The sequence below is a fragment of the Thunnus thynnus genome, chromosome 14 (assembly GCF_963924715.1).
Source record: "Thunnus thynnus chromosome 14, fThuThy2.1, whole genome shotgun sequence".
In the NCBI taxonomy this organism is placed as follows: Eukaryota; Metazoa; Chordata; class Actinopteri; order Scombriformes; family Scombridae; genus Thunnus; species Thunnus thynnus.
Genome location: NC_089530.1, coordinates 17,919,728 through 17,947,594, shown reverse-complemented (window position 1 = coordinate 17,947,594; position 27,867 = coordinate 17,919,728). Strand labels below are relative to the sequence as shown.

The window sequence follows — 27,867 nt, the reverse complement described above, 5'->3', positions numbered from 1 at the left end:
AAGACAAATTGTTTCTAATTTGTGGGTTAATTCAATAAAATGCACTTTCATACTCCAGTGAACACACCTTTTGAATTTGTAGATGAAAAATGCAGCTAAACCAACAAATACCACAGTGAGCAGCATCAGCATGGCTGACCCACTGTGGATGGAGTTTGAATCCACAAGTGGTGCTGAAAGACAGACACATCAAATGAGTGTCACATTTTGACAGCATGTAAAGTCACAAAGACAAATGTGCTGAATCATTTTCCTTTTTTCTAAGCCATGTTTTAGTTCAAGGAGATCACTTTCATTACCCAATGTCATGTAACAATTGCAGATACCATCTGAAGAGCTGCTCTCTGCATGTTATCCCCTCAGGGTATTAAAAAGAACCTTTAGGAGGTCCGCTGACTCTCCCTGGGGTCCGTCATGCAGGTACCTTATGCATAGTCATGGCTTTTTAAATGCTGAGATGCAATATTCAAAGTATTTCCCCTCATCGCCTATCTTTCTCTCCTTCAGAAAGAAACCTATGAAGTCTATGACCTTTCTGGATCATTTTAAAGGCAACCCAGACCTTTGCATGCAGACACAAATGAAGACAGATCCGTTGGTGGATGAAAAGGGTAAAGCCATGCAGAGTTGATCGACACGTTTTTGCAATATGTTAATGACACAGTGACCCTGCCGATTTCCTCAGTGCATACCAAACGCCTTCTTTGTCAATCATGTCATTGATCGGCTAATTTCAAACAGAACAACTGTCTCCCCGCCTCAGGTGCAAAACTGATGCACTGTGAAAGATATTTAAATCCTGTGATATACTGTACCATATAAATCTCATTCAGGGAATCTGTGCTTTGTTTTTTTTCAGTGTTTGGGCAGAACTCAATGTCAAATCATCCCAAGAAAGACACATGGCTTATCTTTTGCACATCAACAAGCACAAGCAGCAGAACAAACGCACCGTGGATGTTTAGACATACTGTACTAACAAGGCATAAATTTCGCCTAAGGCCTATTTAAAAGCTTTGTTTTTATACACCTGCAAAAGTTTTTTAAATGCATCAACTGCTTTGGTCCAAGTGAGCAGAAATAATATGCTACAAACAAACTTACCCAAAGTTTGTTGAGTGATGTACACAATAATGCGAATATCAGCTTTCAGCTCAAACTGGATCAGACCTTGGTTCAGGGCAGTGACAAAAATATCTGATATCTGTTTGAGGTATTTAAGAAAAACACACAAAAATAAACAGAGAACATTATGAGACATTATGTTAAAATAAACAAAAATAAACATATTTAAGGTTAAAATTTTATAATGACCATATACCTGACACTTTCTTAAAGGAAGAGCTTGATATTTTGGGAAATACAAAGAGTTTGATATGTCTGTCATGTCTGCCTGAGGTGATTAGCTTAGTTTAGCATCATGAGTGAGATGTGAGGTGAATTAGCCCATCTCTATAAAAAGCAAAAAAAAAAAATCTATTAATAAACCTTTTTAATTTTATTAATTAACACGTCACAATGTGTTGGTGATTTGTAGATCTAACTTATCTAACTCTCAGCGAGAGAACAAAAAAACGGATTTTCCAAAATGTTGAACTATTCCTTTAATCATCCTTTGGTTCATTGGTTTCTTTACATAGAAGCTACTGCAGTATGAAAAAGTACATTAAAAAAACAAAACATCACTTAATCACATTATTTCCCGGGCTGGATATGTTTTGGCAAAAGCATTCATACTGCATATTTTTTCATACCTAATCATATATCACAAAATATAATTTAATCTGTCATATCAGTGGGTGTGAAACATGGTTTACTGGTTCTTACGGTCTCTAGTGCCTCCTCACGCCTCCTCTTGTGCTCACTTGACGTATGCTCGTCAGGCAGGATAAAGAGCTCAGCTGCGGTTGGAAGTCCAGGATACAGAGACACTAGAAGCTGATCTTCAGGAACCCCAGAAACCTGCAGCCACAAGATGACACAATAAGCAGGAATAAATCCACCATGGAGGTTAAAGTTTGTGCTGTTACTTCTAAGCTTTGGACAATAAAGTCCCATGGCAAACATTTTAGATGTCAGCTTCAATTCAGATTCACACTAGACAACTGTGTCTGGTTACTGTCATCATGGGTAAACTAAAAAAGAACAAATTTCACACATGGGCCATAAAACATCATGACTGCTGTATCAATACTGCACTCAGGTATAAAATAGTAATGACACTGAAAGCCACTGGAGACTGATGTTGGCTCCAGGAAAGATCTCACGGCAATAGGGACGTGATGTACCTGTGACAGCGCTGTCCGCACCACACGGCCTATGTCCTCCCTCCACTCGGGAATGTCAGGATTGTGCTCGTCAAGAGCTGGAGAGAACGACAACAGCAGCGACCTGAAGAACTCTGGAAAAAAGGCAAAGTGATGTCTGTTAGAATATGAATGCTACTTCTAGTTTCCTTTTTGATTTATCTGATGTGCAGTTTTGTCTTTTTTCATTTGGCAACATACGCCTTGAAGTTAATTGCTCCTCAAGATTCCGTGTTCGGTTACCGTGACATTTTCATTCATTAGATAAATCCACGTTCACATCAGTGTAGTGCCGCTTGCAGCTTGGACCGAGAGACATCATACTTTCCCAGAGATAGCATATTGCATATTCATGTAACATGTATCACACTAATTAAAGTGCTTTGAAGACTGTCCTCCCCACTCACCTTTAACAGTTATAACTTTTGAATCCTGCATTACGGCGTTCCCAGAAGCAACCTGGACCGTGACCTTGTTTTTTCCCTCTCTCTGAAACGTGTACGAGATGCTTCCCTCCAAGGTTATAATGGGCTGAATTTCAGAAGTAAAAACACAGACAATTACACAGAAAAACCTGCATCGCCCGAGTCGAATATAGAATACTACGTGCATGCAGCCCTTGACATACTGTATAATGAGGCGGTGCTGCAGTGAACACAATCAGCGTGATAAATAAATATGACCACCCATCCTACTGCTAGATCCTCTGGGAAGACAGGGCAGTCACGTGGAGTCACATTTTACATGATTTGTGTGAAAGCGCTGTAGATTTACACATTTGGATTGTAAACAACAACACAAGGACATCAAGAGAGGACTAGGAGAATGGAAAATAATGCAGTAAGCAGGAAAAAAATGTGTCTGTGGAACAATAGTGAGGCGAGGAGGAGGAGGCGGAGGAGGTGAGGCTTCTCACCTCGGAGCTGTTGTCAAACCACCAGAAGAAGGTCAATGTTCTGGTGTGGCTCGGCCAAACCACCGCAGTCAGATTAGCCTCCTTCCCCCTGATGGTTACAATAGGAGCGGAGAGATATACACGCTCCACTGGACCTGAGGCAGCAACACATACACCAGCACACATCCATCCATACATGCATGCACATGTGTGCATACAAATCAACGCACACACACACAAAACACACACAAATTCAGGAAACACTGAATATTATTGCAATCACAGCTGATGTACATTTAGCTCCCGGTGTACGCGTTTGCATTTTCCAAAGCTAAAATGCATAAAAGTAACACAACCATGACTGAAATGAAATTCAGCAGAGTGGGGATGTGACTATCCATGAAAGAGAGGAGGTTCATGCTATATGCACTGCCACAGGAATGAGTAATGATGTTTCTTATTCACATACTGGTGATGTGTAAAAACAGCATGCTGCTGTCAGATCCCTGGCTGTTTTCAGCAGAAGCTGTCACTCGGTAAATCCCAGTCGTTCTGTAGATGTGCTTGATGCCATCATCAGTCCTGCTCAGGTTAGAGTATGTGATCCTGATGCCGTCCCCAAAGTCTAGCTGGATGCTGGTCCTCAGTGAGTCTCCCTGTGGACAGACGGTAAGACATGGCATCTGTCATGAAGGCTTAGGTCAGGATACTTCTGTTAGACCGCATACAAGTGAAGTAAGCACAGTCCACTATTAAAGCGCTTGGGCTTAGATGTCCTCTGAGCTGTGTCACAAATACTCGGTAGGTGAATATGAATCAAAGAAGACAGAAACTCAACTGAGAAAAGAACAGGGGAAGTAAACAGAGAACTACAGCAACAAAAGAGGTTGTGAAAGTTGTTAATCTGGTGCCATCTTGCCAATGATAAGATCACTAAAAACGAAGAAACATATTCCCATTATTAAAGTGTTTTTCACCCAAATTACACTTTTTTCCACTCTACCCCTGGAGATATCTCGCCACGCAGAACAGTTTTGGTTTCATTTACCCCGGCTTTGAGACATCTGTTCTCAAAGATTCCTTCTGCCACACTCACACAATAGGTCAAGGGAATTTCATTTGTGCTGCTCACAGCATTGAAAAATTACATTTTAAAAAATCAACAGGAACTTCTCTTTCCCAAGGCAGTGTCCCAGTTATTCTGGATAATCCACAGAACACCCTGTCAACAGTGTTTATAGAGACTATTTCTTTGGTAGAAAGTAGTTCCAGTAAAAACTGCTCACAGTGAAGTCGTGTTGATTATCTAGAGTAACAAAGAAACACATTTTTTTTAATTCACCACAAATAAATTATATTCACTGCCATAGTACTTGAGTGGAAGCAGAAATCTCAGAGATGTCTAAGAACCAAGGCAAATACAAATTGAACTTGTGTAAATACTACCTCTACTATCACAAGAGGTAGCCTAAGTGGGAAAATATGTTTTTAGCCATTTGTGGCTTCAAGGATGGCAATGTCTGTGAGGTTAGTCAACCACTTTGGTCCAGACTGAAATATCTGAACAACTACTGGATGAATTACCACAGAATTTCACACGCATTCATGGTTTCAAGACAGTTTATGCCGGAGACCTTAATGATCTCCTTACACCACAATGAGCTTGGCATTTTTGTTTTTTTGTGAAATATCTCGACAAATATTGAATGGATTGCCATGACATGTGGTACAGATATTCACAGTCCCCAGGGGAGGAACCCTAATGACTTTGGTGATATCCTATGTCCACCTGCATCCTATCTAGTGCCACTCCTCCAATTGAATATCTCCACATCTGCTTGATGAATTAGTACACAATTTGGTACAGACATAGGCATAATTGTTCCCAGAGGATAAATCCATCTCATTCTGGTGACTTCCTGACTCTTCCTCTAGCGCTACCAGGAGGACAATATTTGTGATTTTGAGCAAAACATCGTGACAACTGTGTTTGCCATGTTATTTGGCATTTAGTTGTTAGTTTGGTGACTTAAATATTACAATACAATTATACAAAATTGCTTTACATTTACAAATAAAAACATTAGGTTCAATGCTATATATAATACATTAATAAAAATAAAATTACCCAACAACATAGTCATGTTTTCAGGCTAATGTTTAGGCAAGTATGCAAACATCTAAGACTCTTGTCTATGCCCATAAACAGTGAATTAATATAATTTTGTGTTACGGCCAAAGTTTACTCAAATCTCATGAGTATGAGGACATTAAAGTACATGTTTTATGTATATATATACCACCTGCACAATGCCTGTGCACACAGGTGTACAATGTGTGATGGTAGGAAGAACCTAGTAAATATAATTCTGTGATCTTCAGTATAGGGTCTACTGTTTACAGTGGGTGGACAGTTAATTCAAGGTTTAGTCTACAGTATGTCTTATATTTGCTTCTCTACATAATACAACAGATCATCATGTGTATCAAGCCAATGCTTCATCTTACATACTGTAGGAATTTGGCCTGTTTTGTCTCACTAAAGCATACACTGATGGAAGCCCTGCGTCTAATACAAAAGTCAGTTTGGGCGTGGAGGTCCTCACTCCAAACAAAACTTTCACCAGGGTCATGTAGTGTCTCAACGGATCTCAGAGACACTTTGAGCCAAGCCTCACATCCATACAAAATAGCAGCTTCAAACACTTTCTGAAGTGAACTATTTTTCACACTGAACGGGGCATCATAATTTGCACCTAAGATGATCATTAGTCTGTTTAATTGTTTTGCTTTCATCTCAACATCTAGTTTCAATGAGGCCAGGGCATTTCCATCAGAGATAAATATAACATCAAGATAAGTAATGCCTAACTAAAAAAAACCAAGGTCGATTTGGTGTCGATCTTTGTGAGAGCCCATAATTACCATGAACTTTGCTTTGTTCTCATTTACAACCATGCCGTATTTGCTACAACAGGTTTCAAGGTATTCAAGTTTTTCAATCAATTTATCTATTGCTGTTGCCAAGATGTCATTCATTAGCATTCACACATGAAGCCATTTTAATAATCCACCTTCTTGCATTCTTATTAGCATTATAGTAGTTTATTAGTAAACAGCACAAAGAAGAAACATGAAGATCCTTGTCACACACATACTGAGGACTGCAGAAGGCTTGGTGTGATTCTATATGTTAAGCATAGTAGTACTGAAGCCAATGTTTTTTAAAATTTGAAACATGCTTTAGAGAGGTCTATATATGCAATATGCAATTTAATTTTCTTTCTCACAAAATAATCTATGAGCGACGCAAGTGTCAAAACTTGTTCAATGCAGCCTCTCTGGGGCTGGGTCTCTGCTTGTTCTCTAGAGGGTTGGTATGAAAACATGAGTCTATTATGCCAGGATAGTTATTACAGTCAGAAGAGATGCCTTTTTCCAATAACATTATTAATCTAGCAGAGGTCCAGCACAGCAGATAGCTCAGCTTATTCCATCTGGTCCAGCTCCTTTGCCTACCTTCATTTGTTTGTCGATTGTTTATTGTTTTTTAATGACTAAAATAATTCATGTTCCCCTCAGGATGAATTCTAATAACTTTGGTGATCCTCTGACTTTTCATCTAGTTCCATCATCAGGTTAAAAATTCAATGTGTCTCATACTTTGTTAATGATTAAATACCTGCAAAACTAATAATATTCCCATCAGCCTGAGCTGCACTTTGTGTTTAGTGCTAATTAGCAAGTGTTGTAGCATGCTAACAGGCTAAACTAAACCCACTTTCACACATGCAATGCAACCCTGAAGTTATCTGGACATTACCTGGAGGAGTTGTATGTGAGAACACAAATGTACAAATCAGTTGGATCTGGCATTAAACAGGCTTTACCCTGCCAGCTCTAGTTCATTTAATGTCCAATTGAGCTCATGTGTTAATACAGCACAGCAGGTCATTTTCCAGAGAATTCACAACAGCGAATGAGAAGGGTCCATCTGCACTTCTCCCACTTTACTACATGACATATTCACTTTACTACATGACACGGCCACTTTACGGCTCAGGATGGTGATAATGATAGGCACATCCACTGTGAACATGTTAGCATGCTGTAGCTCAAAGCACCACAGTGTCTGAGTACAGCCACACAGAGCAGCTAGCATGGCTGTAGACTCTTGTGATTTAGTTGGGCCTACCCTTTAAAACAATTACTACGTGTAGTACAACTGCTGCTTCAGCTACATGTAACGTTACAGTGACAGTTTGATGTGATATGACTCACGTCATCGAGGTAGACCATGAAAGTAACATTGCTTCCAACAGCAGCACTGAGCTCTCCTTGACTGGTGGACAACCGGAGGCCTCTGGGTGGTCTGGGACGACACGCCTGCCTCCTGGGCGAGTACACGTTCTTCCCTCCCTCCTTACAGTTATTGGACAAAACCTTCCGATACCTTTGAAGCATAAAGTTTTGAAAATTGGAGACAAGTGTTGTGTCCCAGTTCCATATTATATAGTATGTACTATGGTATATTGTTTTTGTAGGTGTGTACTTAATTGTTTTCTACTAAGACCAAATTATACATGATTTGTGTTAATGGACATCAATCTAATCAAACTGAAACACTGGAAAGCCACTATGAAGAGAAAGCTAAATGTTCTAAAGATGTAATACTTTTTTAAAAGTGTGTTTCTGGCACTGTTTCACCACCATATGAAATTTGTTTTGATTTTCTTCCAGCTCTGAGCAGCTCATCATTTCTGCAATTCATTGAGGGACAATAACTTCCATCAATGGCACACTGATTTTGTATGCATACTGGCGTTAAGTATACCCAGTGTTGTCACTATTCGAGTGTGAACAGGTTACATAGACAAAACCAGCTCAGCATGATTATGTATTATGAAATTGGGACACATTCTGGGTTACTTTTTCAGCCCTACTCAGAGCCATTTTTCAGGTCCATGAGGGAGTAAACTATTATTTTCTGTTTGTGTTCTAGACAACTCGACAAACAAGCTGGAATGGAATAATATTGTTTTGTGATGGATTGAGCATTGGAGGCCACTTACCCTGTGCTGTTAAGGAAGCTTTGGCTGGTGCTGCAGCTTTTAGCCGCACCATTTGGATTAAACCAAAAAGCAGGGGAGCACTTCCCGTTCGCCTGGCGTTCCCATCCGTAATCACTGCCAAAAAAACACGACACTTCATAAAATGATAAACACTGCTACTCAAATCATCTAGCTTCTACAAGCTTTTGTAGTGGGGCAAATGCTTCGCAGTTAGAGCTGCATGGCATATATTAAGACCATAACTAGAGACATGATTGTCAGACAAGCAGGATCAAACAGAATTTCAGACAGATGGATAAAAGATATTTAAAATTCATTTAGCGATTCATTATTAATTGAATTCTAATAAGTCACTTGACATGCAAATTACAGTAGCATGATGAAAAGTTCCTAACTCCCATCTACAATTTCTAAACTATAATTAGATTCGATGAATACAGTCATATTGGTTATCCAGTAAATATGCAATGTAAGATGGATATTAAGGCATATGAAGTTCTGAAAACTGATACTTCTGTTTTCGATTACAAATGTCTACAAGCAGCCATAATGAAGTACAATTGAATTAGATGTTCAAGGGCTGTTTGGTAAACATGTAATGAAAGAAATTAAGGATCACTGAGGATAAAAGCTCAGTATATTCCCTGTTGGGAAAGCTGAGAGAAGAAGTCATTACCATTCAAAATCATAGGCAGTACAGAGGCATGGCTCTGAGGAATAGATCCTCGAATAGTCCTGGGCCAGCATACAACGGTTGCCTGGCCTGCGCTTCATATAGATCTGCTTCTCACCCATCACACACAGCTCTCCCTATCAAAGAAAGAAAAAAATAATGTTGTTTTTCACAAGATTGAAAGAAACTCTGCAAAGAAACAAAAGAGTGACAGAAAGAAAGATTCTTGTTCGTGCATTATACGAGAGTAATGTGTTTACAGTGACAGTGGCTGTCTCTTGAAGTTGACAATAAATCAATAATGTTTAATATTCCTGATACCTTGTTGTGCAGGTGCCATGTCTGATAATCTCCATCCATGCATCTCCTACTAAAGAGGCCCTTGTAGTCGATCTTGATCAGCTGCCACTCTGACCGATGGCTGAAGTGTCCAAAGAAACTGGAGGATGATTCACCAAAATGCAAAATTCAGAGGAGACTATCTTCAGATGCAGATATACAGGTTTCTTATACGATACAATAGCACATGTAAATCTGAATGTCATTCATGCTCACAGGCAAGATAACATTCTCTTTGATTCAAAGTTGGAGCCAGTTTTAGTCACTGGGGAAAATCAAGTGGACCTTTCTTTGTTTACATTGACAGAGGAGCTAATTCTTGCAGCCTGATATTTGTGTTATTCCTCCTGGACTGCACTCTGTGTCTCTGCTTACGTGATAATGTGATTGTCAGATTCTGGCTCCATTAAGACTCCATCCACATACAGAGGTGCCAAGGAGAAACTGTGCCTGTCCCATTTCTTTCCTTCATCAAGACTGATCCTGAATTAAAAATAAAAACAACAGCTGTCAATGCATAAACATCTGTCTATCCATCGATCTATCCATGTTTATCAATTTGGGCAGATAATATACTATATTTTGTATGCATATACCATTAAACATCACAAGTTAAGCGATGAAAAACAAAGTAAGAAATATGATAAAAGGTTTCAGCTCATTTAGCTTTTGCCACAGTTGAAAAATGAAAGCACCTTGGATTCCTTCCAGTGTGAAAAATTATCTCGACAACAGGCTGAACAATAGAACAAATGTTCCTCAGCCCAGGTAAATTTTTTGAAGGTGACAAAACAACAGAAACGAGAGATATGGCTCAGGTTGTAGCATTAGAAATAGATTTGGGGGGTTTCAAATCACCTTTCTCAGAGCTTAATCACTTTTGACAGGGCTGTAGTGTGCAGGGACATCAAAGTAGATAGCGTTACAAAGCTCCCACAATATGAGGGACTTATGAGGGCATGCTCAGTCTCATATTTCCACCCTGCTCTACTTGTGATTTACATAAAAGCACTCAAACCATCATATCCAACCAAGAGTACAAAGCTGTAACAGACTCTTCTGGTGGAAATGGTTCTGTCAGTTCTGAAGCTGCATTGCCGATACAATAATCATGCAAACTTGGCCCATCAGCATTTCAAAACATTAAATGTAATCATATGCTGCGTGAAACCCCCCCCCAAAGCGGATATTATACCCACATAATTTCCCACTACAACTCCAACACCTTCAGTATCTATACCTCCAGTACAGTAATTACGATGTCAACTAACAGATACCTACCATAAGTGTCGAATCGGTGTTGCTGCGTGCAATACTGCCAGCAAAGCCCCTCCATTGTCAAGAAACCAAATGTTGTGTTCTTCATCAAAAATCTTCATTTGGTGCACATAGAAAAAAAAAACACATTTGCTCCACTAATGACAGAACACTTTCAATATGAATGCATCATCTGTTTAAGGTAAACAAATGCTGTGTGTAGACCCAGATGGGTCTCACCTGTCTCCAGCTATTTCCTGCATCAGATGTTATAAACATTCCAAGGTTGGTGGAGGACAGCTCTGTTCCAATATTCCCTGAGTATAAAAACATGAATAATTTCACCCAGTGTCTATTTACATAGCAAAGGCTCTGCTAACTGCAAAGCCATAACACACGTAAATGAACAATCACCTGATAAAATCGTTAAGAGTTATTTTCTGAATCTGTGCATGTCCTTATTCTCTACCAGAGGACAGCTTTATGACTTGCTGCAACCTAATCATCTCACCTGAAAAATGAGATTGAGGGGTTGAAGTTTCAGTGTCTGATTTCAATGACAGAAAGAGGGCACTGTGTGATTACTTGTGTGTGTTTTTGAGGTTGCACTGCTACGATGCATTTACCTGAGAAACTAGGGATACTTCATTTGATGAGAAATGAGCAAAGTCTAACCACCTCTGTCAGATCTAATGTGATCAGTTTACTCTATAAATCAAATCCTTCAGGTTACTCTACCTGTAGCCACAATGATTCCTGGTACAGACTTTTTGCTTGTGATTGGTCCAGATGTGTAGGGATTCTCTGACATCTCCAGATGAAGATGCAGCGAGCAAAATGGCTGTCAACAAAAATGGATTCCAATATAGCACAGGTTGAGGCAATACGTATCAGACAGATCTTAACAAAAGCAATTATAATTGGTTCTGCCTTCAAACTTCCCATTGAGAGAAAAGTGCTAACATTTTCACAGACCATTTATAAAACAAAGACTTTGTTCCTCCCATCTCCTCTGCTAGAAAAGAAAAGAAAATGGCTGAGAGGACACAGAGGGCATTTGAATTGTTTCATTCTAAAGCAAACAAGGCATGTAATTAAAATTCCCCAAGATGCACTGATAAAACTGGCAAAATTGATTCAAATCATTTTCACTCATCTCTCCAACTAAAGCACAGTGAAAACATCAATAAGGCTTTTCAAACAGCTGAGGTTGGAGGGGGGTCAGAAAAGAGACGAGAGCATAGTGGTCATTTGTACGACACAGTGGAAGATCGTAACTAGCTATTAACTGAACAATATACATTATTTCAAACAGTCTCTGAAGAACACACTGACTGGATTTGATGCATCCCCTTGGCTATTTAGGAAGCTAAAAATGCAAACTGATGCTTAAGCTGGCACCTGGACTTGTGCAAATGTGGCTCTAAATCAAAGAACGTTGAAAGCACAGCTGATGAGGTTGAAACATTTGATGAATGATATATGTCATAAGCATCATTTCCCATGAATAAGAGCATCCATTCACTCCTGCCCAAAGGCTCAAGCTTACCAGAATGCAGTGAATGTTATTTCCAACCACATCAGTGGCAGGAGCTGGCAGCAGGGCCCATGTTTGTCCCTTGTTGTATGTGATAAAGGTCTTGATGTGATGGTCCACCAGTTTGTTGGCTAGATACATGCCGTGTATCCCCTCAACCTATACAGTAAAATAGAAAGAGGCCTATAATTTAATATACTTTTAAAGTTTTGTGCAATATATATGCATGTTTTACAAATTGCATTTATGTCTAAGGTATCTTAGAGTCACCTCTAAAGCAAAAATATTTTTTTTAGTGGCTTCTTAAATGTTTTTAAAAATAATATCTTTTCATTTTGGACTGTTGGTCAGACAAAAAGAGTGATTTGAATATGTCACATTGAGAAAATCAAGAAAAGTAATCTGCTGATTATGATCGATAATGAGAACAATCTGTAGTTGCAGCCCTACTTTGATTATAATCATAGCTTAGTAAATTGACAGATGTTTTCGACTACCATGTGTTACAACTGGAAAGGGGAATTAGCGTCGCAGTGACAGCAGCAGCCCACAAACAAGACTAACTACGCACCTTATAAAAGTCAACCAGAAGGTTACCGGCGGGTCCTCTGCTGGTTCTCAGATTCTCTAATGAAAGGGTAAAGTAGACCCCGGGGGAGTCTGAGATATACAGGCTGTAAGTGTTGTTCTGATTCCACTCCTGGACTGCAGCAAATACCTGCTTCTCATCTGTACTGATAATGTGCATGTCCTAAAGGGAAGTGGGGGTGAGAGAAAGCGAGACAGACGGAAAAAGATAGAATGGGAGAGAATGACTGGTGCAAGCGAACAAAAGCAATTTGAAAGGGAGGCCAAGTATTTCTGAGGAACCATTTGATAAAGTGTGACATTCCTTATCACAAAAGAACGCAGATGTACAACTTAGATTCTACAAAAAAAGGAAACAAAAGCATTTCAAAGTAAACACAATAATCCTGTTGCTTTATGATAATACATCTTTTATTATTTCTCATTGTTTGGCTTCGGTGCTTACCTTAGGTAGACAATATTTGGGTAATTTCATTCGCCTGAAGGATTCTCTCATGTAGGACACGAAGTAGCTGGCTCGTCCCGTCTTAGTTACCTTTACAGTGAAGTCAAAGAAGCTTTGTCACTTTCTAAACAGACGACATCTTTTAGAGTCACTACATCTAGCACCTTGTTTTTACTATTGTTACTGCTATTAATTATTTTAGGATTCTGACTCTTATTTTTATATTTTCATTTTGATTGATACCATGAGTATGATTTTTTCCTACATAGAAAGGACTATGTAGACTCTCTGCAAAATGGAGGGGGAAAAAAATGGGATGGGACAAACTGCATGTTAGAGAATTTGCCAGCATCCTAAATGTGACTGTGTTGTGGAATGAGGACATGAAGCCTAAACATCTCCTGAAGGAGGAATATTAATTCATAACGCATGACTGACGCTGACTAAAACACTTGTAATTTTACTCTGCTTTCCACAGTGTTGAATACAGACTAAAATTACTAGCACAACAGAAATTATTGTCATTATCTCAATTAGTCTGAAGCTAAGAGGTACTGAAAATTGTGTTGGCTTTATCTACAGTGCGTCTTGAAGATCTTAATGCACTACCACTTTCCCATCCACTTACAGGCTGGGCAACACTACTTGATTGCTTATTTTCTAATCAACTAGAGGGATGGTGTTTGTCCCCCAACACACTACATTAGGGCTCTAATGGAATAATCTATCGAAAATCAATGAGCTGCATTTTCCCAAGCCACATTTTTGAGGATGTTGCACTTGGCTGTTCCTTCTCTCCCAAGAGACTTTGGAGGTGTTGAAGACTGCTTATTTCATTGTAGCCCAATCGATAACCTCATTACTCTTTGTCAAGTTAAATCCAACTGCCCCAAGCAATGAAAGTCACAAGAAAGTCATCTGTGCCACCACAGCTCCGCGCAGACACTCTGTGTCCAGTTATTTTCACCATCATCTTCCTTGTGTCTGCCTCTGCCTTGACGGTCAATCTCATCTCAGCTAAATGCAATTTGTGCATTTTATTGAATCACCATTTCTGAATCACGCTGTGATATATTTTTTTCCCACACATTTTCATTCTTACATCGCAGCCATTTCAATCAAGTCTGTGGATTAAGTGTGTTGAAAGTGAAACTGGGTCACCGCTAAAGTATTGCTGCTGCAACATCATATCATATCAAAAGATTAAATCTGTATGTCTGGATAAATAAATTAAAAGCGAACAGCAAACATTTAGGGGCATTTATTCAAAATGAAAGAGTGCAGAATGATTTACTACAAACACTGAGCCCCAGAAAACTACTGTCACTTGATTTTTCTTTTGCTGAAACTTGGGAAGACTCTAACAGACGTGACCAAATGCATCAAGGCTCACCAACTGAAAGAAAATGACTTAGCTGTGGGTGGAAATCAATGACAAAGGAGGGCATTTGAAAATTAAATTTCTAATAATGACCCTGACTGCCGCTGTCTAATTGGAGTCAAAGTCAGAGCGAATGGTAATAAGGACACCAACCTGTCTATTCACAGTTCCTTTGCCGTGTGCTCTCAGCTAGCAAACACATTTTTCAGGCATGGAGTATGTCTGTGCAGAAACTCAAACACTGAGCGTGTCTTGACATGAATGAGACAAAACATAATCAAAACACACATTGGGGAAGTGGGGAACAGGTGTGTTGGGGAAAACCATTATGTGGGTTTTGATGGAAAAGCATGAATTGGATGCAGGATGAACAGATCTGAAAGAAAAAAAAAACAAGAAAAGCAAACTTCCCAGCGAGAGCAGGCTTCGTGTGAAAAGATGAACTGGTCTAAATTTATGAAGTATTGACTTACAAAACCTGAGCAAAACAAGCCATCTATTACTATGCAAACCTGTGTGAAAACATATTCATCCTGCACAACCAGTGAGTTGGTGTCTACATGTCCAGGAAAGAGGTACTGTCTGTTGGCTTCTGTGCATCGTTGTGCTCTGCACTTCACGTACTGAGCGCCTGGAAAGAGGAAAAAGGAAATCAATCAGAAGTAAATTACAACCATTTACCTTGAAACAATGCTTTGTATACACTGGAGCTGCTATACAGTATGTTTATGCTAAATATACTTTAACTTCACAGTTCTAAAACAACTTTAAAGTTGAGTAACTGTTTAAATAATGAAGAAAATACTGACCACTGATATTACACAGTCCGCCTTTTTGCAATTGTGGCAAGACTAATACAGTAGGAGCTGTTGCAGTGTGTCAAGCTGCAAAAATGTTATTATGTGAGACAAGAAGGGTGTGTATGCTAATTCAGATACAGATTTTCTAACCACAGGAGGAATATTTTCTCCCAATGCAGGAAAACCCCATAATTGGTTTGACAGAATACACCATGCTGTTTAGAAGGGGGGAGTTTTGGTTTGCCTATGAGACACAGGGGATAGATTTAGGAGAAGAAACATTCATCAACCCGCTAAAACTCTCCATTTTTTGTCAGGAGACACCTATTCTGCTATACTAGACTTCAGGGACCAATCTGAAGAGCAGAACAGGTCTCATCTTCCCGGTGACCTCGCTCTAAATGAGAGGTAAAGGGTCCTGTGGGTCTTGCTACTGCTGCGGACAGAAGTGCAGCACTCACGGCCTTTTGCGATGCGCGTCTCGATGTGGACCACATCTGATTCTCTGTCCAGACCCATTACCGCCCTTGAAAGAGCGGGAGGAGGAGAAGATAAAGAGGAGCAGAAAGAAGTAGAGGAGAAAAGGGAGGGAGGAGGGAGGAGGGAGGGAGGGAGAGTAAAAATGAGAATGAGAACAGGAGATGGGGAGGCCAGGTTGAGTATCACAGCTGTAGATGGACAGCCTTGTTTTGTGAAACAACATATTTTTATCTCCTGTGAATCAGTCAGTGTAGAATCTGCGTCACCAGCGGCAATTAATCTCAATTCACAAAAGCATCAGCAGAGGAAACAACAAGGTGGAGGGGTAACAAAACATTCGCTATTCCATTAAATATCTACCATAGCAAATTTGTGTTGTTATGAAATTGTAGGTGGCTGCAATACCATTTTGAAAAATAACTATTTGCCATAATGTGCATGAAAGAATGTTTTTCAAGAGCACAAATAATGCATTGTTTCGGGCACCACTATGCCCGCTGTGCTATTCTTATTTATCAAATGTCTGGCTGTTCATGCATGTGGAGAGGATGTCCTCCAACCGATGTCCTTTCTTTCCCAGCTAAAAAACACACTCGGGTTTGACACGTACTATGACAAACAGGGATAAACGGGCTCACATCAGTATTCAACGCCTTGTGCCCGAGCAGTTGAGATTACTAAATGACAGCGACAACAAAAACAGCATGTCATGTTTGTGCTATAGAAAAAGAAGCACACTATTCCTTCAGGTCTACGTGACGTGGATGTAATCAGTTTTATGCTTGACTGCCATATGGGAGATCTGTTTTTGACAAGAGGTCACTGGATCCTTCTGACAGCATAGGGTCATGAACACTATAATTATGCAAATTACAATCAATCACTGTGCAAAACAGTTCAAAAATGGGATCCACATAATCATACCAGTAGAATCGGCCGGGCATCACGTTGTCGTGAACAAGCTGCCACTTCTTCCCAAAGTCCATTGAGCTGTACAGCTGCAAGATAAAATTAGGCCAAACTTCATCTCACTTAAAGTTTTAGGAGGAAGATAATGTTAATGAGCTACACAGCTATCATCACATCCATGTCAGAATCCAATAAAAACTACATTTAAAAATTACTAAATAAACAGGTCAAACACCTAAAAGTTCATTGTTGATTTACTCAGACGCTACCTTGCTGTCATGACTGTAAGCCAGTATCCAGTTCTCCTGTGCAGGGTGGAAGAGCAGACTCAGGATGTTGAAGTTAATGAGATGCTTCTCAAAGCTTGCCCCTTCATCTGAACTGATGAGAACAGCGCTCTCTACCTCTGGGTCGCTAAGCATCATTATCTAAAGTACAGACCAGGGCCAGACGAGGGATATGGCATTAGAAAGAGGGAGAGAGACAGAGATACCACCATTTCACAGCAATTTAAAAAAAAAAACTGTAATTTGACTGTTCAGGACTAAGCCTGTAAGAGATGAGAAAGAGAGATAAAAGCAACAAGGAAATGCTGACCTTCTGTTTGTTGGTAGGGCACACATACAGGTAACTTAAAACTGTCCTTGAACCCACTTTGTCATTGAGTTTAGTGTAGGTGCTTCCATAATCAGTGGACCTGGACACATAGAAAAAACATGATACATGAAAAAATTGAGGATATTGTGATTTATCCATTTCAGACCTGCCTGAGACAAATTTTAAAGCACCATGCCAGTGCTTTGGCATGTTTTAGCCCATTAACTGCAAATCAATTGTTCTTTACATGACTGCATCGCCAAAGCATACCATGCGATTTTAGATTGATTTTCTACCATCGATGCTGCCTTTTGCTTTAAATTCATAGTAGGTATAGACTGAACTAGACATCAACTTGCAGAGACCAGCTTCATACTAATGTGTTATTTTGCTTTTCGTTTAAAGCACTTAGTTGCAATCCTGCAAGAAATGTGCTATACATAAAAAAACATAATGCAAACTCACATATGGAAGAGTCTGCTCTTTATTCAGCCAGCACATTTCTGCACAGGGTGTTGGCTGAATAAAGAGCAGAGCCTTCCAGTAGTCACTTAGAGTTGCAGAGATATGCTGTTGTTGTTAACTGTGCTACTCACACAGAGGGATTAAATTCATCGCTGTTCGCACACATGTACAAGCACACATGTGACACGATACAAATTACTACATACTGCACGAGACGGTGATGGAAATGTGTAGTGCATGCAAGCTGTAAAACACAGCTAGAAGAAGAAGATGAAGAGGTGAAATAATATACACAGAAGGGAGGTGGCAACTGGTGAAGGTGAAGCAGCAGTCAAAGCAAGAAAGAAACACATTTATCTCCAAGATTGGCCATGTCTATCAAATGAAAAGGATATATATATGATGACTCTTATACCACTCATCAATAATTGGTGGCAATAAGCCACAAAAAAATTTAGCAGTGTGCCAGCAAAAGGAAGGAAACAAGAACTCTATTAACCCAAGTAAACATGGATGTAAACAATGCAGGAAAACATTCAAATAATCAGTTTTGCAAATGTTGTATGAGAGAGTAAATGCATTTAACATGTTTAAACCTTGAAGATACACACAATGCATTTTGGTGAGAAACAGTGACACTGGGTACATTTAGCATAAAGTAACAATTTGAAAAAGTTGTAGTACATCAGCACACAGGGGCTAATGTGAAAGTTCCTTCCCACTGCATTAAAGGAAGCTCTAATAAAAACAATAAATAAAAGTGTTGGATTCACATTTTGACAACCAACAAGAAAATATGGATATCAAGGGAAGCATAATGCAAGTCTGAGCTTCCTGCATTGAAAAGGTTGAGATATTCATTAGGCAGTTTTCCCACAAACGACACATACAGTAATGCAGACTAAGCCTTCATTTTAACCGTGTCAAGCAAGTCTTTGCAGGCTGATACTTATTCGATGCTGACATATTATGAAACCAGTTGCTGCCTGCAAGGTAGGAAATCAATTTATGAACTTCAGGTACGCTTTGGAAAGTGGTCAGCAGTAATGTAAGTTAGAGGGCTAAAACATCCAGCACGGACATAGTGCTTGAATAGGCCAATGAACATATTGTAAGCTCATATAAGGTTTTACTCTCCATTCATGCTGGTAGATTCTTTCACACTGAAGACAGTGAGGAAGGAAAATAAAGACATCCTTTCCAATGCAGTGATGAAATCCCCTTTCATACATTTTTTATCTTTAATTGGTGCTAGAATGGCCTTTTCTCTCAAACTGATTTAGATATTTAATTTCATGCTCTGTTATTCAGGTTTCTCTTCAGCAATGAAATTAAATGTGTCATTATGTTGCTATAGAACAACAAATTAGCAATACAAAGGTGACATATACAGGTTTAATGTGAAATAATTTATAAAAAAGCAGAAGAAGAAAAAACTTAATTACACTAATTAATTAAATGGCCTGAATTTAAATAAAACAAGACATTTAAGTCTGTTGCAACATACAGTACTTAATGACAGCAGGAATAAACATGTAGTTGTAAAGCTGGCTGGTACTTCACAAAACTGCCTGTGCTTTACAAATCCATGCATCCTATGACAAGGGTAGATGTGTTTGTCATCCCAATCTTCATATTTCTCCTCGCCACAAACATCCAATCCACGCTCTCAGTTCTACCTGAGTGCCTCCAAATGTAATTTCACTGCATAATTGGATAGATACCCAGTGTCTGCTATCATTGTCTGTGCATTAATCTGAATGGTCCCATTTGCTGGTGACATTGTTTTCAAAGACTCTCCCCTAAACACATTTGTATTTGTGCTTAAGTACTCCTTTCAGTTTGGGATATCGGCCTTTGAATGTGACTATGCAAGAAGGCCTCTTAAATGGTTGTAATGTTTCTTTAGAAGAGAAGGGAAGTCATCTCAAAACACAAAGGGGCTTGATGCGAGTTAAGGTAGCTTTCACAAGTCACCCATTGATCTGCACATTGCATTTTGCCACCAACAGTGGCTTGGAGCTGTAGTCATAGATCATTTATTGTGTTATCACAGGAATCATTTACTCCTGTTTCTTTTCATAACATTCAAATCTCTGCTTTTCTAATACCCATACTAAGAGCCTTCATGCACCCCCTGAGGTATACTCTAATTTACTCGTGGTGCCATTGTTAAGCAGACACCTTGATGATGGAAGACCTCCTGTACACAATATGGGATTTCAAAACGTGTCAAGTCGGGTGTAAATCTTAGCGGCCCCTCTGGTGAAACAGATATTAATTTCAAACTCTATGCTTGGCAGACTGATGGTCTCTTTTTCACGTGTATTTCAAAATGAAATGAGTTCTCTGCAGGCTATGTGAGAGGTGAGAAAAAAGGCTTATCAGAGGCCGGATTGGGCTCTATGTTATAATCCTTAATGAATTCTATTCTTATTTATGACCTGACAGGGCACTGTAACTCACCTCTCAATACATACTGAATGGAATTACTATAGCTATACAGTAGCAATTGCATGTCAATTGCTTCTGAAACAAAAGGTTACAGATGACAATCAATCAAAAACTCCATCAGGAAGTTTCTACATCAGAGAAAAAGAACCACAGATTCAATCAAAGAATCCCTCAGATTACTCTTCCAGTTTATCTATCAAAAACAGCCTTTCAAAAAACAGTTTCTTTGCAGATGATGGACAGTTAACAGGTCGGGCCTTTTCTAAAAGGTTGCTGCAGTCTTAGTTGTGTTATTTATGGGACCACGGGAAGTAAAGAGGAGCATGCTTCATTGTGAACTACTTCAGATTGCTTTATTAAAACATACTTCATATTGGCTTCCAGAGTAACTTGATTGTTCATATCCTAGCAAGGGAGTGCACTATAAATCATACTTACAGTATAATGCACCCTCTATGAATATATTATTCTTATTGTTTTTAGGGCCATGCTTCTGCATTTTTATAAAATTCTTTCAATGATGCTATAACCTTTCTATTTGGATGGAAAAGGGAAAATAACAATAATCAACACAAGAAACTTACCTCCACAGAGAACTCTCAGTAACAGCCCCCAAGTTGAAGTCATACAGCTTAGTCAAGATCAGGATCACCTATAACACAACACCGACAGACATATTTAATTACATGGTGAGGACGGCACTAAAAACCCTTTACGTAAGCGCCTCACCAGCATACATTACCTGTCTACACTTAATGACATGGAATGAATACAACATCCTTTTAATAAGTAATTTGATTGAACAAGAGGCCTTCCATGAGAGCTGATATAGAGAACAACAGCACTGGGACTTTTAACTATACATGTATCACTCTGGTTCACAGATGTTCTAATAACCATTAATTACATTAGCAGTCATTATTAGCTTAGATTGTAACAAACTTTGCACCGCAAAGATCAACATATTTCCACCAACAACATTTGAGTTAAATTATGGATGGTCGTCAAAAGAGGACGAAGGGAAGGAAAGAAGCCCAGATACATCAGTTTAAACCTCTCATATGACATCAGCCGACCTAGACAAATTAGAGAACAGCAAAAATGAAGCTAACACTGTAAGACAAACAACATGGCTTTGAACTGCTTTCAGACTTGGCTTAGTCTCAAAAATATAAACATCGACATTCAATCCGTTAAGAAGACCAAGCTGATTACAGTCTTGAGGCAGTTTTATGGATCCATCCGGACAACTAAAGTGAGCTCTACAGCATCAGCAGCTACCTTGGGCTTCAGGCTGGTTTAAATCATTATATCAATTAGCCTCCTGTTAGCCATTCATTGTATTTAATGCAGGACCCAGAATTCATTTCAGCTAATAATGTTTTCAAAGGTGAGATTAGAGAGAATGATTAAAAGGCCACCCCACCCCCCAATTTCACCTGAAGACCAGCACATCTTAAAATATACTGCAACACTAATTCCAGACAATCCAAAAGGTTTATTGAACAAGGTCTGGTACGATATTAAGTTGCACTTCGGGTGCAGGGGCAAAGAGGGGAATCAGGATCTCAAACCTGACTCATTCATCCTAAAACGTGACGAGAATGGAGCAAAGTATTTCACCGTAACATTCAATGAAGAAACAAAAATTCATAAAGGTCCACTGGAGATAAGACATAGAAAATCTGAGGGGCGCTATGTTTGAGGAGTGAGGAAATCACCTCTGCCCGGTAGCATCTCTCAAAAAATTCCTGAACAAACTTCCGCCTGGTGCAAAAGCCCTCTATCTGCAGCCCAGGAGGGTAACAGCTCCGACAGACAGTTTCTTGTATACTCCACTGTGAGTAAACCAGCTGTCACAGATGTTACCCAGGATGTGCAAAGTGGCAAGGACACACACGTCTTACACCAACTACAGCCTGTGAGCCACTGCCATACAGAAACTGTTTGATGCGGGACTCGAGGCGAGGGAGATCATGGTGAGTGGGCATAGGTGAGATGCTTTATATAAACATACGGAGACTACGATATGAACTGTGATTTATAATGAGACGTGGAAGATAAAAAATATACCAGTAAACAAAAAACTTGTTTGTCTTGCGGGTCTGAAAGCTCACTAAAAAGTTATTGGAGTTCATCCATGGAGAACATGAAATGACGTACTGTCTGACCAAGCTGTTAACTCATCGGAACCACACATGCCACCAAAGCAACTGTCAAGTGACTGTTTGTGCGTTGCTTGGCAACAGTGCAGTCGCTGAACTATTTGTGTTGGCAGAGCCAAATAATGATTAAATAAACAAACAAATCATAATCTGTTGTCAATTATTACTGTTAACTAATAAATGGCGCTTGTAGAACTATTGTGTAAAAGCAATATCATACTTGAGGTTGTGCTGTTGTACTGACTATCAGTACAGCCGTGATTATGTGCAGCCTCGTACCTACGACCGAATCACAGCCATGTTGATATTCAGTACAACAGCACTCCTTCTCGTGTGATATTGCTTAAATATCAGCCACGTATGGTATGTTCATATATATATAGAACATTAGATGTGACATTACATCATAAATCACAGGATAACCATCCACTATCTTACCTGGGTATTGTTTACAATTGATGACGCCCAAACCAGCATCTAGCGGATCCGAGGTGACATCTGCAGGTATGATTACATGCTGTTTAATGTGCTGCAGCTGAGCAGCTTATTAGCTATCTAGCTGCCAACTGACATTAGCAGTGCACTTTTTTCCGGTGAAATTGAAAAAGTGAAGCCCAGGGAAATCAACACAACAGTAACGTTAGCCACATCCTTGACAGCAACACGGAGCACTAACCAACAGCCAACATATTGTCATTCGAGGCCGAGGGGGGCACTTAACGTACATGTTCACCACATCTAGGTAAAGTAATCCAGTTGGAGAAAGGAGATTTGTACTTCAGCAGTTCCGGTCAAGCTTGCAATTTTGCAAAATTCCCACAATTTCTCTGCATTATCAACGTAAATTTAATGACTATACCTTGTGATGAGAATAAAAGATATTGTGATGAGTCCATTAGGAGTTCTGCTGAAGGCAAAACTTGCTTTATCCACAAAAATACCTCCTCATTTACAGTTAGCAAGGCCTTTAACCCCTCCTCTCATCATCAAAACAAACCCCATGCTGGTTGACCAAAAAAAACCCCGGCAAAACAGCAAGTATTTCCTAGTGAGTTAGTGTGTGTGTGTGTGTGTGTGTGTGTGTGTGTGTGAGAGAGAGAGAGGAAGAGATATGATTGTAATTGCCTCCCAATATAGGCCATAATACTCAAAGATTATAAATACAACATAAGCCTCTTTCAACATAGTTTCCAATTAAATCAAATTTAAAACTTGACCCAGGTAAGATGGCTGCCATATGTTTCCATCCCAGAATGGCAAGTCACTATGACACGTCGCATCTAGTGTTTTATGTCTATGGGTATGTTATCCCAATGACAAGTGATTCTCATGTTGTCAAGAGATGTCAGTCTGCTGGTTGCAGGATCTGAAAAAATCCATGTGGGCTGTCAAGAGTTGTGTCTGTATCTCATGTGGAATGATACCTACATGACAGCAAAATCTGAACATAATTGTTCAGTGAACAGTGAAAAGAAATGCAGTCAGTGGCTGCACCGCACCATCCTCTCTTACCCCCCCAACTTTTAACCTCCGTCTTGCTTTTAGCTTCAAAATAGTGAAGTACTTTAGTTGCAAAAGCACAAACAAATGTTGATCTCGAATATTGATGAAAGATGAAGTGTTATATAATGTATTTTTCTCATTGAAAGATGTCCAGTTCCAGTTTGGGCTAAATGCTTTTGCATGTTCTCCGAGGATGGTTGGACAATGTGTTTCTGGGGAAACAAAAATGTGGTCCATAAAAGCCTGCCAATGCAGAGAGGGCAGAGTGAAATGGTGTGCAAACACATTATTGTCACTCCAATGGCATTATAAATGACTTCCCATGGGGATGCTCATAACTCAGGATAGAAAGGGGGGGTAGGGTTGAGAGTTTGGGGCAGGGCATGGAGGAAGGGAGAAGGAATAACAATCAAGGAGCAGAAACATGGCATATTATGAATTTTTTAAAAAAGCCTGAAAGATAGGTCAAAAGCTCAATTACAGTGAGTTTAAACACATTAACCTTATGGGACCCACGGAACGAGTCATTAAACTGAGAGAAGCCACACAAGACTCGAAGGAACAAAGACATGCCTCTAAGTCTGCTTTGAAAATGTTAAAAACCCAATTGACCCACAATTTAGCCATCAAACGGCCACTGTGCATGGCTGGGACTATCTGCATTACAGGTTAATTAACCAATCACACAGAGAGATAAGCATTTGCATAACTAAATGCACAATGTCTGCAAGGTCCAACGCTAGAGTCTGAATCAATTTGGTGTACAGACTTAGTTAAATGGCTGTGATGTTAGGCCTAATTGCCTACTTTGAAAAATAGATAGGAGAGAAAAACTCTACCAAATTGTTGATCATTTGTCTCCTCGGTTCTCTTTAGCTAACAACAATGACTCTGTGTCATGGGAAGTCATAAATACTACAAGGTAAATTGAATCTGGAGTTGATTTTATCAGTGTCAAACTAGAGCAGTTCATTCCCAACCAAAGGGATGCAAATATCCAGCACAGCAAATTAATTGAGTGAACAGTGAATAAATGTTCACAGCTTGATGGGTTTCAATCACTTGTGCCATTTTGCACGTAGATCCAATTTAATCAAACATTCACAAATTTACTTGAGGATGTAAAACAACCTCTAAAAATAGCCCCAAGCAACAAAACATAATAACAAAAGGCCTCTAAGCACCCAAGCTATAATTGTCATTAGGAGCTCTCTCTTTTCTGTCGTCAACGTGTTTGTGCTGTTGGCTCATTAACAAAAGCTGACCCATTGAATTGGGTCAGTGAAGATCTACCTAAGGGACCAATAGACTAGTGAGGCAGATGACTGTTTGGATGATTTGTCCCTAAGTGGATACATCAAGAGTACATCACTGGAGACTATGTGTTCCCACGTCTTCAACATTATTGATAGGCTGTGCATCTGTGGCTCAAGTCAATAGGGAGCAACTACTATACATGCAAATGCTGAGACCAGCGGGGAGAACGCATGACTTGCACCACAAGAGCCCAACAAATGAAGCTGCATTAAACACAAAATTCTAAGAGTTTATGGTGCAGCCTTGCATTTATGTAAATACCGGGCACAAACAAACACAAAATGGCTTCCAGAATTATTTTGAGCCTTCTAGGTAAATACAATTTTCCATGCATATCATCGCTCACTTGCATACATGAAATTAAGTAAGGACCCTGGAAGGCCAAAAGCGGTGGATTTATTCATGTTTATGTTTTATTGATGTGAGCAAAGAGAGTTTGCCCCAGGAAAGTCAACCAATCATTTTTCAGATTGGCTCTCACTCTCTGAGGAGTTGGGTTTAGTCATCCTTTTATCCTAACATTCTATTCTTGTCACCTTCTTTCCTTTATTTGCTTCCTTTTTTCTTTCTTTCATTCTTTCATTCTGTCTTTTTCTCTGTCAACAGGCTCCCCAGATACTTGTTTTTTACATCCAGCGATTTCATGAGGAACCCGTGCATAGCGAAAATTAAAAACAAAAACATTACAGGCATGTCAAAGTCAGGTGCTGTTTGACCATGCAAAGATTTTGACTCTTTCAGATGGTTGAATAGACAGCCTCCGTGGAAAAAGGCATCTTACATCCATAATGTCATTGTGATATACTGTATCAGCTCCATGCAAATGTCTCTTGCAAGCATTCAAGCATGCAGCACATGCATGTACTGCACATTCACAGAAACAGACTGTTGGGCCAAATCAAATCTTTAGAATTCCATATCAATCTGGTTTTTTAAAGAGAAATGCGGAAATTTTAAAAGTACTTCCCATGGACGTAAGAGGCATCTCACCATGTTGGTGGGCAGAAGATTGTCTACATAGCTTGCAATTTAGCTATGAACTGTACTGCAATATGGCTATTAATAAAATGGAATAGCTGCAAATAAGCACAGTTTCATTCAAATTGAACCTGTTGCTTTTACAGCCCCCAGTAAAGCATCATTAAGACATTACCCCTCAAATATTATTTCTGTCTAATTGGGTAGTCAAGGGAAAAAAGCGACCCTTACTCTAAACAGCACACCTTTAGATTGTTGTTTCTTTTCTGCTCAGGAGTAACACATCACAGGAAGAAGGGAAAAATCTTTAGAAATGTGAGAAATACAACCACTTTCATGTAGATCTGGCACTGTTTTTGAACCTAACTGGAGGGGACAACTGAAGGATCTAAATTAATTTCCAAGGGACCCCCAAGTTGCTAACACTGAATGATGTAAGGTTCTTTGTAAGAACACGGCTAACAGCTCCTTCTCAGAGAGGATTGACACATATCTCTATTTTATTTACCTTTAGTGTCCTCTGAAAAGTTCACCGCTAAAATGAGACACATTTACATTCTCATGAATACACATACGCTTTTACATATTGTACTGTAGGGTAAACACATCCATACAGAGAGCCATCTCCCGGCAGTAACCTTTGTCTATTTACCTCCTCTCATTCTAACCAAAACATCAAAATGTCTGACAACTCGCTGAAATGTGTCGACACTAATTAAATAATTTCTTACGTTTGAGCTTTTATAAGCTGATTTTAACCAAAATATGCCACCTTTCTATGTCAGCTGTCTGCAGGTCAGTTTCTGTGACCTTGTCAGATTTAATAAACGGAGTATAGATGGGTTTTGAATCCATCAAGTGATTGAATTAAACAAAATCTGACAAGCCTTGAGCGCAGATGTTCTTTTATTTACCTGGGCTGTGCATATATACAAGATGCACGGGTACAGTGGGCCTGAGTGTACATTTTTCAAGTAGTTTTGTGTTTCTTGGGTACTATTGTACAACTAGAGGGTCACATCATGAAGATGTCTTCTACTGCATAATCATTTTATCATTAATAACAATAATAATAATAATAATAATAATAATAATAATAATGAGAAAAGAAGAGATGTATCTTGTTGGGATGACAGCCATGACAAACACAGATGGGATTTTCATGGACCTATGGGTGGTCGGAAAGTTTGTAGGGGAAAAACTTGGAGCAGTGTGATTGATCAGGATAACTAGAAGTTGGATGGTTATTATAGATTATGTCTCAAAGCGCCAGAGATATAGAGCCCTTAAGATTTGTGCATTTGAAGTTGGTAGCAGTGTGAATTGCTTCCCACCTGGATTAGAAGCAAAGATGAAGGGAGTGGTAAGTGGTTCACCACTGTCAGTAGAGGCTGAATCATTTGGGGATGATGCAGGTGTGTGTGAGGCGAGCAGAACGACTAGATTCCAAGAAGGGGAGGACAGTAATTCTGTGTGTTTGAGTTTTCAAGGGGAATTGCTGGAAAGAGTGTACCTTGATTATGTGTGTTATAGGGTGAGGCCATATGACAGAGCTCCTCTCAGATGATTTTGTTGTTAGGAATATGGACATGTTGCTGCAGTATGTAGAGGAGTCAGAAGATGTGGGAGGTGTGGGAAGGACAGCTGCAAAGTAGAAGGACAAGCAAAGTGCCTGCACTGCAGAGGAAATCACAATGTGGGGTCAG

The 27,867-nt window shown here is 39.5% G+C and overlaps 1 protein-coding gene across 1 annotated transcript in view; it reads right to left on the bottom strand.

The window, feature by feature from the left end:
• Window positions 1-27,867, bottom strand: part of sorcs3b (sortilin related VPS10 domain containing receptor 3b) — a 44,358-nt gene that overhangs the window by 4,595 nt on the left and 11,896 nt on the right. Inside the window, exons 2-25 of the mRNA XM_067610317.1 lie at window positions 20,783-20,850; window positions 17,280-17,379; window positions 16,952-17,110; window positions 16,698-16,771; window positions 15,755-15,819; window positions 15,006-15,124; window positions 13,113-13,202; window positions 12,651-12,830; window positions 12,092-12,238; window positions 11,281-11,383; window positions 10,783-10,859; window positions 10,567-10,658; window positions 9,661-9,768; window positions 9,268-9,385; window positions 8,950-9,083; window positions 8,274-8,387; window positions 7,483-7,654; window positions 3,671-3,857; window positions 3,223-3,356; window positions 2,714-2,837; window positions 2,289-2,401; window positions 1,828-1,962; window positions 1,105-1,204; window positions 68-173 (exon numbers count right to left, since the gene is read on the bottom strand). Of these exons, the coding sequence (XP_067466418.1) occupies window positions 68-173; window positions 1,105-1,204; window positions 1,828-1,962; window positions 2,289-2,401; window positions 2,714-2,837; window positions 3,223-3,356; window positions 3,671-3,857; window positions 7,483-7,654; window positions 8,274-8,387; window positions 8,950-9,083; window positions 9,268-9,385; window positions 9,661-9,768; window positions 10,567-10,658; window positions 10,783-10,859; window positions 11,281-11,383; window positions 12,092-12,238; window positions 12,651-12,830; window positions 13,113-13,202; window positions 15,006-15,124; window positions 15,755-15,819; window positions 16,698-16,771; window positions 16,952-17,110; window positions 17,280-17,379; window positions 20,783-20,850 (2,819 nt within the window). The remainder of the gene's footprint in view (window positions 1-67; window positions 174-1,104; window positions 1,205-1,827; window positions 1,963-2,288; window positions 2,402-2,713; window positions 2,838-3,222; window positions 3,357-3,670; window positions 3,858-7,482; window positions 7,655-8,273; window positions 8,388-8,949; window positions 9,084-9,267; window positions 9,386-9,660; window positions 9,769-10,566; window positions 10,659-10,782; window positions 10,860-11,280; window positions 11,384-12,091; window positions 12,239-12,650; window positions 12,831-13,112; window positions 13,203-15,005; window positions 15,125-15,754; window positions 15,820-16,697; window positions 16,772-16,951; window positions 17,111-17,279; window positions 17,380-20,782; window positions 20,851-27,867) is intronic.